Source organism: Molossus molossus, unplaced genomic scaffold, assembly GCF_014108415.1.
Source record: "Molossus molossus isolate mMolMol1 unplaced genomic scaffold, mMolMol1.p scaffold_m16_p_1, whole genome shotgun sequence".
Lineage (NCBI taxonomy): Eukaryota > Metazoa > Chordata > Mammalia > Chiroptera > Molossidae > Molossus > Molossus molossus.
The window spans coordinates 224,849,143-224,864,149 of record NW_023425344.1 but is presented as its reverse complement, the minus strand read 5'-3'; the positions used below and the strand labels follow the sequence as shown (position 1 = coordinate 224,864,149).

The window sequence follows — 15,007 nt, the reverse complement described above, 5'->3', positions numbered from 1 at the left end:
ACTTAGTCTAGTATCTCAGTCATAAACCACCTCTATCATGGGCACATGTATCCAGTGCCCGCTCCATCCTGCTTCCTCACACATACTCACACCCCCACCCCTCCCCCAACACAAAGTGAGGACTAGAAACCAGGGGGAAGAGCTGGTTTCCCCTGCTCTCAAACAGGTGGCGCCTGGAGATCGGAGGCTCCATTCTGAGTCGGCGGGTCCTGGGACTAGCAGCTGAATCGGCACTGTGCGTAATTAAGGTCGACAAGTTACCAAGCTTGGTTATCTTCAGCCCAGAGCTGCCTGTCTAGGAGCAGTCAAGTAGGCAATCTGAGGGGAGATTAGGGACAGAAGACAGACAAGAGGGGAAGCACAGAGCAGTAGAGTGTCTGCAGGACCCTAACTGCCTCTGAGGCACCCCGAGAGCCGCCTGATCCCCAGTTCAGAATGCTGACCCTCGATGCAGAGGTGCTTGAAGAAACCAGGAGAGACCTGGTTCACAGGCAGGGTGTGTGTGAGGCAATTTCAGAATATTCCCCCCACCCCCAAAAATAGCTGAAATGAAAACTTCTGGATATATATTTTGGTTCCGAGAAATCCAATCATCCCAAATGAAGCATGTCTTAAAGCCATTGGACCAGTGGTTCTCAACCTCCGGGTTGCGATCCCCTCTGGGGGTCGAACGACCCTTTCACAGGGGTCACCTAAGACCATCAGAAAACACATATTTCCAGTGGTCTTAGGAACCAAGACACCGCTCCTCTGTCCTCCGGGCGGGTCCGCCCACGTGCAGATACACCCACACACAATATGAGGAAGTGTATCAAAGGGTCGTGGCACTAGGAAGGTTGAGAACCACTGCCTTAGACAAAGGGATTTCGCTGTATTCTCACAGAGGCACACAGTCTCTGGGCCATCTAGGAGCTGAGCAGTATTAAGAAACACTATCACAGCCTGGTCTGTAATGTTTGGTTTGAAGACCTGAAGTACATTTAAATTGTCATTGCTGCCTACCTTTTAAAGGACATGAATGACTCATTATAACGGTTCATACATTCTACCATCTGGTGTTCATGAGTCTGAGAGCTCAGGTGCAAACTGGTCATGTTTGGGGGGGAAATAGGATAAAGAGTATTATCTTGGCTTTAGAAGACTAGGAATTAACTGACAAATATTAAGAAAAACTCTTAGAAAATAATGGGTTCAAAACAAATTAAGAGATTAAAAGAATGCACAACCTAGCAAAAATAGCATGTGTGTGCCCAAAGGAGAAACGTAACAGTTGATTAAATTTGTTCCATCAAGAAACCTCCCCAGAGACAAAGAAATTGAATTTTCAACCTCACTGCTGGCTTGGCAGCGGCTGGGAGGGGAAGGGAGCTCCTGGTGTCCCTCTGGGGAAGGGCTGGAACCAACTGCCAAAGAACAGCGGCAGGATCAGCGCATCTGAAGCCAATTCCCGACACACGGATGCAGTTAAGAAAAATCTTGGTCAGTCACGTTCAGCCCCCCGGGCTGAGATAGCCACGGTCAAACAGCACTTTGAGTTGTGGACAGCAACTGGGTCCAAATGGGAGAGTCAGAAGAATGAGTGTCCCGGAAGATAAAAGAAATAAGTCTGACAGTGTGTGATGCTGCGTGTCCTCTCATGTTAAGTGTGCACTGATTCTCAGCTACTGGTGCAAGATGTTTAAGATGGCTATTACTAGACTTTTCTATCGGGAACAGTAACTTTATAAATTGAGAGATGTAAATCCTGGGAACGGTCCAAGTTAGTCATTCTTTCCAGCTGCTGTTGCCATATGCCGAAAGCGAGCTGCGTCCTGCATCAGACTTTCCACGGGCAGACCTTCCAGCACCGCATGTGATCCGGTGGTCTCCACAGCACCCTACTCCCCGAGGCGGCAGGCGACTTTCCACATGGCACACAGTCCCAGCCCCAGACTCTCAGGCTCACAGCTCCGGCTCAGACCTACCTCCGTGGGGTGCAGTCATCATGAGGGGGGATAATGACAACCTTCACCGTGACGGACGTCCTCAGGAGATCGATCATCTGCTCGTGGCTCAGAGTGGCCACTGCCACCTTACAGATCTCCACCAGCCGGCTGCCCTGCCTCAGCCCCGCCTGCCAGGCATAGCCGTAGGGCTCCACATCCGCCACGATGCCCTCGTAGTTGACGTGGAAGCCAAGCTGTCCCAGCCCATTCCTTCGCAGAGTCATCTCTACCGATTCACAACCTTTTGACACAAACTAGACACGGAAACAAAAGAGCACAGTTTAATGAAACAGGGTATTAAGTGGTGGACATGGAACTGGCAAAACATCGCAAGCGGGGTCCCTTCTGAATAGCCTGCTGCCAGCTGAAGAGCAGGCTGGTTATTTCCCCTTCACTAGGCTCCATTCATCAGGCCAGAAGGAACATACTTGTTGCATCCAAAGAACTCAACAGCTTCGCCGAAGTTACAAGGAAACCTCTAACAGAGACCTACCGGGAGCTGGCAGCCAAGAGAAACCGCATTCTGCTACTCATCTTGTCCTTAAAAATTTCAAGGCAGCACATACCCAATCAAACAAGTCTTTTCAACAACAAAGGCAGGTTGTCTGGGCTACATCATCAGTCACCAAGGCAGTGGGCTCAGGTTACATGCAAAAGTGTTTCCCCTCCACCCACAGTAAGTGTGTCTTCTCCTGATTGTTCTACTACTTTTCTTTTCAAAAAATTATGTAAGATAAACTCGGCATCGCTTCCTATCATCAAGGGGGTTTGCAGAGGAGCTAGTAATAGTACACGCTTCAGTACCTTGGCTCTGGTCTGTATCGAGAGGTTTATAAAAGGGAAACTGCATGTGGGTAAGTGGGAGGAAAAGACTCACCTGCAACCTTTTGACAATCTCCTTGATATCCTCACTGTTAATGAAACTCTCCACTGAAACACATTCCCCTCGCTCGTAGAAGATTTTGAGGTTGGTGTCTGTTGAAGTCCACCCTATCACATCTCTGCAGGAACAGTTGAAAACCACGCTCTTGGTTTCCTGTTCGATGAGGACAATGAACTCGTTGGAGACCCCTAGGAGGCAGTCTATTTCCATAGCCTTGTTGTAGTCCTTGGCGCGAACGGCCCACACGATGGCCCCCATGCTGCTGAGCTCAGCTCCTGGGTACGGCTTGGACTTCTCCTTCTTCTTGGAGGCCAGAGAGATGAATGGGAACTTGCCAGATGGGTCAATAGGGGTGTTGGTGACATTCTTTTCTGCCAGATCTTTCAGGTATTCCTGGCGTGTCCGCGTTGCCATGGCACGGAACTTCTCTGATTTATGAGCAGCGTTTTCTGCGTTGATCACTTTGGCCAGAAGGAAGTCCCTGAACACATTTGACTTAGGGAAAGTGACCCCTTTGGGGATGGGAGGTCCAAAGGAAGGCACATCTCTGGACCTGGTGACAGCCACACTAAGAGAAAAAAAGCAAAGATCAAAGAGAAAGAGGAGTGTCAACACTTCTTAGTCTCAAAGCATGAGAATAAAATACACTTTCTCTAAGACAAAGATGACCCTCAAAATGAAAATAACTATCATTGTTTCACAAGAAATAATGCACATTTCTGCTTGACATGAGCACACTTTTTCATTCAACCACATTTACGACTTATAGAACACATTTCTTTCTAGGCCAAGAAAACCACATCCAAAAGCTTAAAATGAAAATATTGTTTTCATTAACAGATGGTAAACCAAGCATAATTCCATGAAAAAAATATATACTGACATATTCTTAATAAAAGACATTTCATTTTATCCTCACCTGAGGACATTTTTTTCCATTTTTTGTTCAGATAGAGTGGGAGGTGGGGAGAGAGAAACATCGACGTGAAAGGGACATACCGAGTGGCTGCCACCCACACAACCCAACCAGGACTGGGGACAAACTGCAACGGAGGTACGTGCCCTTAGCGGGAACTGAACCTGGGTCTCTCTGGACCGAAGGCCGATGCTATAACCGCTGAGCAAAACAGGCCAGGGCTATATCAAAAGATGCATAACATGAGAGAGATGGATTAAAATTCTTTTTAACCAAACATTACTTGTTGGCCTATGTGTCAGGCATTATGTAACCAAATCAAAAGCATAACTTAAAAATGAAAACTGACATTTGAGTAAGGTATTAAAATGACTTTGATCTTTATAGTAATAGCAACAGTGCTTTAAAATCTTATTTTTAAACTGTACTAGTCTTTGGTCCACATTCTCTACTTTTGGTGTTTGACAGTTTGTTTGGGAGAATATTTTCCTTTCCCTACTCCTTTTAGCAACAGTGATGTAAAGAAGCCTATTCCAGTCACTTGTATATATATTGCTAAAATTGGGACCAAGAAAAAGACCATACGAGCACCTGTAATAAACCTATTATTTTTCATCTCAAAAGGAAAAACAAAGTCCCTAAAACAACAGACTTTAAATAAAAACAAAGAAGTATTGTGTTTTATATCATGTTCCAAGATCTCATCCAGGACCTCAGCAAAGTTTGAGAGGGCCGGAAATGATGGTTCTAACAGATCAAACATCCCTCTTTTCAAATTACCTAATTATTTAAAAGCGAGTCAATTATGCAATTGTTAAGTATTAGAAAAGCAATACAAAATCTGTTTCTTCTGAACTCCCCGAATTGAAAGAACATAATTAGAGAGTATGAGTCTTTCAGATTAAATTGAAGAGCTCTGCTTCATTACTTTACTGTTATATATATACATATATTTATATATTTGGCTTGGCTTTTCAACAACAGATTACTTCTTGTGAAAATAGGATAAATTAAAAACAGCAACCTCAGGATACAAATTATATATTTTTTCAGAAAATACCACGGAATGGCCTATTTGTTGCTTTTTAGGGAAAAAAAAAACTTTTTTTAAAAGACTACCTAGTTCACTTCATGACAAAGAAAGGTAGCAGCAACACTCCATTTCTAACTGGAGAAGAGAATTCCCAGAAACCTCCACATATATTATAGCCTAATTATACCAGTATTAGAGAGGCAATTTTTCTTGTCTATTGTGAACTCTCTGGCTTGAACACTGACAGCTGTATAATTTAAATTTGATCACGTTTTTTTTTAAGTCAAGCAAAAAAATGCTAAAATCCAGATTTGCTGGCTTTTCTAAGAGGAATCCTGCGAGGATCCAGAAATATTTAACATCTTTCATTTTTAAATTGGTAATTTCTTTTCTTGCTAATTTCACTTCAAATCGTTATTTTTCTCAAGAAGCAGCTGTGATTTTATCTTCAATAAGGAGGGAGAATGCTTAGCAGGGGTGTGAACGCGAGCTCCAGCCATCCACTTGCCCCTTACACTCACTGGCTTTCTACAGATCTGCTTATTAACTGATAGAACTTGAGACAAACATATACTGAAAACCCACCAATAATTAGAAGCCTCTAGAATGAACTGTGAGGGGAAGAACAAAATCCTTAACCTATAATTATCACTGATTCACCATGGTAGGGAGGTAAATGATACAGACACTAAAGGCAGCTTCACATCATTAGAAATAGAATCCTTACTGGAGGAGATGAGGAAGATGATACCCTAGCATGCTCTTTTCAAATAAAGGGTTTTGTTATGGGTTAATCTAACTTTCAAGGTTTTCTACAAGGTTAAGAGATCATTAAGTTGCATGCCACAAATTCTGAACTCTCGATACTAAGGCTGCTTAAACCTAAGTAGAAAGAATATTTTTGCCTCTATAAGAAAAGGGGCCTTTCCAGAATTTCAGTTTGCTGTACATAGATACTTTACATGTATTAATTATAAATGGTTCTTGCTATTTTAAAAAGCAGATTATAAGGGCTTCTGCTTGGCACTCTGTTTGCCTTGTATGCAATATTGTATCTCCTTAGAAATAATACATTCTTCAAAATTATAGCTGTGCCTTATTTACTAAGAACAGTGGAGGACTAGAATATTCTACTCGAGAGGGGTATCTGCAGGACAGACAGAGCTCAGAAGCTGAAACAGTTATGGAAAGTGAGCACTGGAAGGAAAGGGAACTTGGAGAATTCAATGTTCCTCAAACTCTGCCAATAAAATCTTGAGTTTCATCTTAAAATTCATCTTGATTTTGCATTCTACTGAAGAATATTTGTGTTCCTTTTAACACAAAATATGTTCAACATGTCTCCAAATTCTTGGAGTACAACTGAGGTGCTAGGAAGGTATTGTGTGTCTTACTCGGTCATTTGGCATATCCTTGAACCTGCGTTTGAACAGCTGGTGCAAATTCTTCACTTCTCCAGGAAACAAACTCAGAGAGGTAAAACGATTGCCCAGAGCTTGAGAGAGCCCGCCAGGACTGGAATGTGAGCTTCCAGACAGCCGACAGCCTGTTCTGTGACAAGACCACACTTATTTCCCCTGACAGAACACTTTTAAACCTCCCAGTCTTCAGGTGCTTGCAAAAGGGACCATCCATAAGAGTCACATGGCCAAAGAGACCACCCGTAGGCTATTTATGGTGGGTCTGGACCTTGTAACATTTGCTGACATTAAAGACCTTGGATGAAGTAGCAGTTCTTCTTACCCAGAGCCAATTTCAAGTTGATACGTGGGAATATTACAGACATAACCAGAACAGACATGTCAATGGAGAAAGTGAGAAGAATAAGACAACTGAACTTTTGAAACATCATGGCAACAGCAATAAATAAGTTCCAGCCCAAAATTGAAAAGGGGATTTAGCATCAAAACAGGAGAGGGAAGTTTCCCCTTCTTGGAGCGTGGATCAGATTTCCAGCTTGGTGAACTTTCTAAGAAAGCAGAGACGAGCGAAGGACAGACTAGACCAGTGGCAGAACAAATGTGTGCCCAGCATTCCCTCCTGGGGGCTTCTGATCTCCCCTAGCATTCACTCGCCAGCACTCACTGAGCACCAGCTACACACGGAGCACTGTGCTAATGCTGAGGATCAAGAAAGAGACGCCCTGGTTGGTTTGGCTGAGCAGTTAGAGCGACGGCCCACTGACCAAAGGGTCTCAGGTTCGATTCCCGATCAAGGGTATGTACCTGGGCTGCAAGTTCGATCCTCAGTCCCGGTCGTGCAGGAGGCAACCAATTGATAAGTCTCTCTCACATCAATGTTTTTCTCTCTCTTCTTCCCTCCCTCCCTTCCACTCTCTCTAAAAATCAATGGGAAAATATCCTCAGGTGAGGATTAACAACAAAAATGAATGAGATGGCACAGACTCAGCCCTCCAGAAGCTCCAAGTCTGGTGGGGACGACATCCAGTGGTTTGCATGCCCCCTGGAGAGGTGCGAGGTGCTCCAGGAAACACCTAGGAGAGGCACAGTAACTGGTCCTGGGAGGTAAGAAAAGCAAAGCAGGAATTCATCAGATGGAGGAGGCAGGGTGTGTGTGAGGAGAGGCATTCCTGCCTGGAGACCACGTATGCAAAGAGGAGGAGCAGAGGACAGTGTTCTGGGAGCTGTAAATAGCTCCACATGTCTCAAGAATGAGACGGGGCGGGGAGAGGATTGGTGGAGGTGCCAGTGGAGGCTGAGAGACAGGAGAGGCCAGACCTGCAGGACTCCGAGCTGTAGGCTTTGCTAGGCAGGCTGAAATTCCCCCGAACTGGTTTAGGTACGCATGAAGAGTGATCTCAGATCTTTGTCTTAGAAAGTCCAGCTACATTGGACAAGAATGCTAATTAATTGTGGCTTGGAAAAGACTTTCTGGAAGAAATTTCCACCACTTGACCCACTTTGATTTTTCCTGCTAGTTGAAACTTGCATATTTATTTTTATTCAAGAGAAGAAAAGAAAAAGGGCATGGGTATTTAATGTGCACATACCACACTGCCTGCCTACACGGACGGGATACTTTACTTACGGGATTTTAAGTAGATGTCAAGCAACCTTCTACTGCACAGGAAGGGAAATTTAAGATCTGAGAGGTTTAATGATCGGGTCTGATTCCAAGTGCTTTTTGGGCTACATCATACTAACTCCTTTCAACATGTATTACATTTTAACCACTGGAAATGGAAATCTTTCTGAGAGGAGTTAACATATATTTCTACCTTCCTAAATATAGTTAACTGACCATAATTTAACATTTATTTGAAAGACTCAGGGTCATTATTATGAACACATTACATTAGTTCTAAAATTAATAATTCTTTGCTTTCAAATAGTAAGACAATGCTCCAATTTTCAACTGTTTAAGATATTTTAAAATTTATTAATAGCCTTTTTGTCTCAATTTGATCCAAATATGGCCCACAAACATTGCAATAAATTAATTTTATCTTAAACTTTTTATTATGTTTATTCCCCTCCATTTCTGTCACTTTCTTTTTTTCCCCTTGTACTTTCTTTATTAAAGAAAGTAGGCTGGCCCTGGCCGGTTTGGCTCAGCGGTTAGAGCGTCGCCCTGCGGTCCGGAGAGACCCGGGTTCAGTTCCCGCTAAGGGCACATACCTTGGTTGCAGTTTGTCCCCGGCCCTGGTTGGTCGTGTGGGTGGCAGCCACTCGATGTGTCCCTTCCCGTCTATGTTTCTCTCCCTCTCTCCCCCTTCCTCTCTATCCCTCCCACTCTGTCTGTACAAAAAATGGAAAAATATCCTCGGGTGAGGATAAAAAGAAAGTAGGCTGTCTGTCACATAGATTGTCCAGAACCTAGATTTTGCTGAATACAAGCACACTATGTCTTTGGCATTTCCTGTAAATTGGCTTCTCTAGAAGTTTGATCAGATTCAGATTCAATTTTGGGGGACAGGACTAATTCACCCATGGGGCTGTGTTCTCCCATTATGTGCGACACCTTTGTCTCTTTTGGTGATTATCTGCACCAGCCCTTCTTCATGATTAATGCCTAAATCCACTGATTTATTAGTTGTTAAAAAACGGTGTAAAAAAATGTGCACTAGCCCTGGCCAGTTTGGCTCAGCGGTTAGAGCGTCGGCCTGCGGTCCGGAGAGGCCCGGGTTCGGTTCCCGCTAAGGGCACGTACTTCGGTTGCAGTTTGTCCCCGACCCTGGTTGGTCGTGCGGGTGGCAGCCACTCGATGTGTCCCTTCACGTCGATGTTTCTCTCTCTCTCTCCCTTCCTCTCTCTCCCTCCCACTCTATCTGTAAAAAAAAAAAAAAAAAAAAAAAATGTGCACTGTTTTTGCAAAGTGAACCCCTCAGGGGTGAGTGAAGTATATGTGGTTGTTCCCAAACCAAGTGTCCCCAGACTGCAGTGCTTACTAAATTTGTATTTTTAATGCAAATAGTTTTTCTGCATCTCCCTTATCAGTAATCACTTAACTGATGTTTTCAGTATATCCTTGCCACTGAACAGTTCGTTTATTAAACATTTTTTTATCCTCACCTGAGGACATTTTTTTTTTTTTTCATGTTTTCTTCAGATAGGGGGGGGGGTGGAGAGAGAGAGAAACATCGATGTGAAAGGGACACATCGAGTGGCTGCCACCCGCACGACCAACCAGGGCCGGGGACAAACTGCAACCTAGGTACACGCCCTTAGTGGGAACTGAACCTGGGTCTCTCTGGACCGCAAGCCGACTCTCTAACCGCTGAGCCAAACCGGCCAGGGCCGTTTATTAAACTTTTTGATGTGTTGCCTCTAATCTGCTCCATCAATTGGGACCAGATAATTAAGCTCACTGTAATAATACAAATAAAATTACAGAGACCAAAGTGCTCTCTTATCAGGTATGGCATAAGCTTTAGTACACAGACTTAGTGATTAAGTTCTTAATTCCTGGCTCTGTCTACTACTCAGTTAGCTGGCTTCTGGAATTAGTTTGAATTAGACAGTGTTTCCTATGTAAACTTTCCAGGGAGAGAGAACACCCATTCCAGGGCCTCATTTTCTTTTCTGCTATGAGGATTTTCCCTCTTGCTGCCCTTGTTGCACCAGGGCTTCGAAGAGTGCCAGCACACATACGACAGGGTGGTCAAGAACTGGCGGAAACCGGATAGCCACAGTGAGCTCCACACTCGTCTTTCTGAGACTACCTTGTAGCATCACACCGGCTACATTTTCCTAAGACTGTTTACACTGTACAGTGTATCTGCTGCCCAGCATTCCAAGGGCCTGCACTGGCTGGTTAGCTTTCCCTCACCCATCTTCTCACTGTGCTTTCCGCCTTCCTTCCCGGGACCACACCTCGGTACATACCGCTGGCCACTCCTGGATTGTTTCTTTCCCCCACTGAATTCCACTCAGCTGTGCTTTGAAACACACACGAAATCCCATTTTCTCATTAAGCGTTCTCTATGACTTTGGCCTATATTGACCCCAGAGTTCTACACAATTATAGCAAGAAGCTCCTCTGGGAAAACAACTCTCGAACCTTCCACAGCACAGGCGCACAGCAGGTGTCAGTGAACAAATGGGAGTGTTCACAGTGGAGAAAGCTGGGAACACAGGTTTTCAATGATAAAAAGCATTCCAGGTACTCTACATCACTAAGGGATATTTAAATAAATTCTAATAAATAATTAAATAAAATTTAATAAATATAAGTAAAATGAAATAAAATCAGTATAAGTCAATGTATTGCTATACTTTTCAACCACAGCACTCCTATTGAAAGAGGCCTATAAATTCATGTCCCCAGAAGTTTGGGGAGTGGCTGGGGTATGAGAAAAACTCACAGGTATAAAAATTATTTGAAGACTCATACTTTATCTTAAAACGGATACAAATTTTCTATTTTACTTCATATACTTTTCCTAAGAAAATAAACTCCTCACAACCCTTTCCGCGAGCACTAAAGTCTACAAGAGAGGTGGCCTATTTATTCTGGGCCTTTAACCCTCTCCTGACCTCATCACCCCCCAGGAAACATGCCTACCTCTGTTGGAGAAGGAGTGAGAAAAATTAATGTTCCTATGGTTTACAATAGGAAAAGATCACATTTTAGTTTATGATTTCCTTCAGTGATGTCACAAAATGATATGTTGGCTTGGATTTACCAAAGGGCAAAATTCAGTTTATAAGAGTGAATTGGGTCTTCAAACAAGCTTGGCGACTAGAAAATTCCAGACTAGCCACCCATGTGTCATGAGCGGGGCGTTCGTGTCCTCCTGCAAAAGCTCCCAGCATCACATGGTGGGGTACAAGGGTGGGCTCTCCATGCGCTGGCCGGTGTGGCTCAGAGCACTGTCCCAGACACCAGAAGGCGGTGGGTTTGATCCCCGGTCAGGGCACATGCAATGCCCACGTTTCCGGCTCCATCCCTCGTGGGGGTGCGTACAGGAGGCAATTGATAGGTATTTTTCTTTCTCTCTCTCTCAAAAAAAAAAAAAAAAAAAAAGATGGGCCATCCAGGCAACAAAATAAAAATAAGAAAAAGACGGCAAAAGCCATGACTATCAGACTGGGGGGTGGGAGGTACAGGCTTGAAAAGAATAAAACAGGCGTCCCCTTCTCACCGAGCCAAGCGCTGCAGGCGAAGACACCCTGCCCCTATCAGTCTGTTTAGACTGGCACCGGCCACATGTGGCCACTGAGCATTCTAACTGTGGTGAGTGTGACCAAGGACTGCTGAATTATATTAAGTGTAAAAAATGGACAGTCAATTTAGTTACTTGAAAGCTTTTTAAAAGCCTGTTTAGAAAAATCTGAGTATGTGACTCTACTTCTCCAATTGTAAATTTTATGAAATCTAAATACAAATTATTTCCAGTAAAAATTGAGCGTCCTGAGATGAGCAATAAGTCTAAAACGTACCCTAGATTTCAAAGTCTTGGTCCAAAAACTTGTAAACTATCTCAAGAATTTTAAAGTTAAAGAAGTTACTTGTTGAAATAATAGTTGGGTATTATCAGGTAAATAAAATATATTATTGGGCCCTGGCCGGTTTGGCTCAGCGGTTAGAGCGTCGACCCGTGGACCAGAGAGAGTCCCGGGTTCAGTTACCACTAAAGGCATGTACCTTGGTTGCAGTTTGTCCCCGGCTCCGGTTGGGGTCATGTGGGTGGCAGCCACTGAATGTCTCTCTCTCACATTGATGTCTCTCTCTCTTTCTTCCTCCACCCCCCACCCCCCCAACCCTGCTCTATTTCAAGATAAATGCAAAAATGTCCTTGGGTGAGGATAAAAAAATATATATATATTATTGGGTCAAAAACATGTATCGTTAAAATTTTACCTTTTTCTTGTTACTTTAAAAAAACATGGCTATTAATAGGTTCCCACTCCCCAAACTTCCTAGTGACCATTCAATAGGGTTTAGCTTTCCATCTACAAAGTAGCATGAAATCCTTTGCATGAATCAGTACACAGCATGTTTCAATGGCTTGGGGTATTTTCTAAGTGCAAACAGTTACCCACCCCAATTACTGTCAATGTCCTACATTCACTCTTTCACACCTGATTAAGCAGCTTTCAGAGGCCAAATTCTAGAGAAGAGGTTTCAGATCTAGGTCTCCTCCGTTTGCACTTGCACCTTTGAGCCTAGGAAACCACACACCTCCCTGGGGCTGGGTTTTCACACAGGCTTGTCTGTAATGACTGGTATGTCACTAGCCTGGTAGCAAAGACCCTGCTTCACATGGCACATGAGTGAGGCACTCAGAGACTGGGCTCTGGGATCAGACCCAGGGCCGGGGAATCTCGGCTCTGCCAGCGCCAGCTGACCCCAGGCAAGTTACCTCTCCCGTGCGCGTAATGGGGATGGAAACAGTACCTACCTTACAGGTTTTTAAAATGAGGTAACACACGTCAAGTACCTAGAATAGTATGGTGCTCACAAGAGCATGACACAGGCAGTCACCACGGAATGTGCCAGGATGGTGTTTGCCAGCACGTCCTGAGTGACCTTTACTTGATTTGTTCCCAGAACGTGTTTGCTCTACACCTGCAATTAACTTGCATTACACCTGAATTTAGCAAGTTGTGGATCTCACAACAATCTAATTATCAATCTGTGTTGGCCACTTCCTGCATATATAAATTCAAAAACAAATATTTAAAATTAACAAAGCCTCTTCTTCCAAATTTTAGAGACTAAAATATATGATAAAACTTCCTAGTTTGAAAGGATAGATTCATATTAGAAATGTCTTACTAAAGCTAGAATATCCTTTCACATCTTCTTGGCACTCTGCCCCTGTCAACCCAGCATCTTATCCTGAACACCAAACTCCGCCCGTATTCTTGCAAAGGGCTCTGCAGATAGATGCCTGAATTCTGAGACTCCTGAGATGGGTGACAAGGGACACTGAAACAACTCCACCAAATGCTTAATAAAGCACAGAAATGCCTCTAAGACTGCAGTCAGAAATGTCAGAGTGAATCAGTCCTAAGCAATGGTTTGGGCTTTTTAAATATTAAGTTATTAAAAAAAAAAAACCACACACACACACAAAACACCCCTCTCTTTCCTACTTACTATGATCATTCTTTTCTGCTCCTGCCATACCAAAAGCAAAATATAATTAGCAGTATGAGTAATTAGTTGGGGACCAGATGGCATGGATGAAGGACACCACCTAAAGAGGAGGTGCAAATGGAAACAGCAGGTGCCTAACCAACATGTCTGGGGAATGTTGATGCCATCAGGTTACGTCATTGTGTGAACTGAACCATCCCCATGCACAGTTTAAAGACAAAAATAAATAGTAAGAGACTTCCCACTGCCCCTCAAGAAAGCAGAGCTAGATGGGGCCATCTGTGACCTAGCCAACACCCACCCAGCCAATGCTCACCCAGCAGCAATACCTGTAACAGACACTGTCCGTGCAGGGGTTGTGAACCCTGACGATGACGAAAACGTGCTGAAAGTGTGATCGGATGTTTTTCGGGCTGAAAGGCTGTGCCCCCGGCTCTTGAAAAACAATTGTTACAATGTCATTTCCAATATGCCGCTTCCGTAGGAGCTAAAGGAAAAAATAAGCAAACAATATAAATGACAACACCCTGCTTTTTCCTCCTCAGTTCCCTGATGTAGCAGAATTTAAAACATTCATTATTAATCAGTACATATTAAGGTAGGTAATCTCCAGTTATTGTCACTATTTTAGACTGTCTTATCATTCCCTCCAAGGAAGAATATGGAAATGAATATTCTGAAATTTGCATAACATATATAGCTCTTTCAAATAGATCTAGCCAATATCTGGCATATTATGCCAAGTCCCAGCATCTCTAAATCCTTAGTTTCCATAACAACAGTTTTGTTCCATTTTCATACAAGAAAGGAACTTGCCACAGGAAACATATTTTAGAGATGAGAATGGCTGAAGTAATTATAACACAATTTACGTTCTGGTTCAATCAGTTCCATTTAAAGTAATGTGGCTCAGGTGTTTTCTGGTATATTTTCTGTGTCACAAGCTGGGAACGCAGAAATTAATATTCCACAATGTTGTAACAATTTAAAAGCAGGTTAAGTTTCAAGTTTAAATAGCTCCTTGAGTTACAGTGAAAGCTACTTCAGACCACCCCGTTTCACAAGAAAAGGTGGCTTTCAAATTCAGGCACCTGGTCATCCCAGGCCAGTGCCTTTTCAAGAGGGGTGTATTAGATAGTTTAATTCAATAGTGTGAAGAAAAATTAAATACATTTTGTATTTCTCATATTATATAAAGGCTTTAACGAAGGAAAATAACATGACATTGATATAAACTATCCACCATTAGACACAAGTATGCACTTACAAAACTTTTAAAAAGTTCTCCAGTGACTTTAACTTACATAAACTACATACCAGTAAACAATGGTCCAGTATTGGATGTCAGCTGGGAGAAACAACAGCCTTTTAGATTAGAGATGAGAGCTGGGAGTTAGAATGCTCAGGAAATGGACTTTTAACCTTAGGAATTTTAAAGCATACCAAATTATCTTCTAATGAGGCCATTTACTGCATTTCCCAGCATGACATATTGTCAGATGTTACAGAAATAAAGGCTTGTCTATATTAACTGTTGTACAGAATATACCCATTATTAAAGATTATTACTCTACTCAGGATCACAGACGTACCAAAAACACATAAATTTGTCTATGTTATTCCTG

The 15,007-nt window shown here is 43.1% G+C and overlaps 1 protein-coding gene across 3 annotated transcripts in view; it reads right to left on the bottom strand.

Moving 5' to 3' along the window:
* Positions 1-15,007, bottom strand: part of SIPA1L1 (signal induced proliferation associated 1 like 1) — a 355,546-nt gene that overhangs the window by 76,854 nt on the left and 263,685 nt on the right. For all 3 annotated transcript variants that reach the window (XM_036252572.1, XM_036252592.1, XM_036252581.1), the window contains 3 exons: positions 13,712-13,869; positions 2,863-3,436; positions 1,965-2,239 (listed from right to left, as the gene is read on the bottom strand). In XM_036252572.1, the coding sequence (XP_036108465.1) occupies positions 1,965-2,239; positions 2,863-3,436; positions 13,712-13,869 (1,007 nt within the window). The remainder of the gene's footprint in view (positions 1-1,964; positions 2,240-2,862; positions 3,437-13,711; positions 13,870-15,007) is intronic.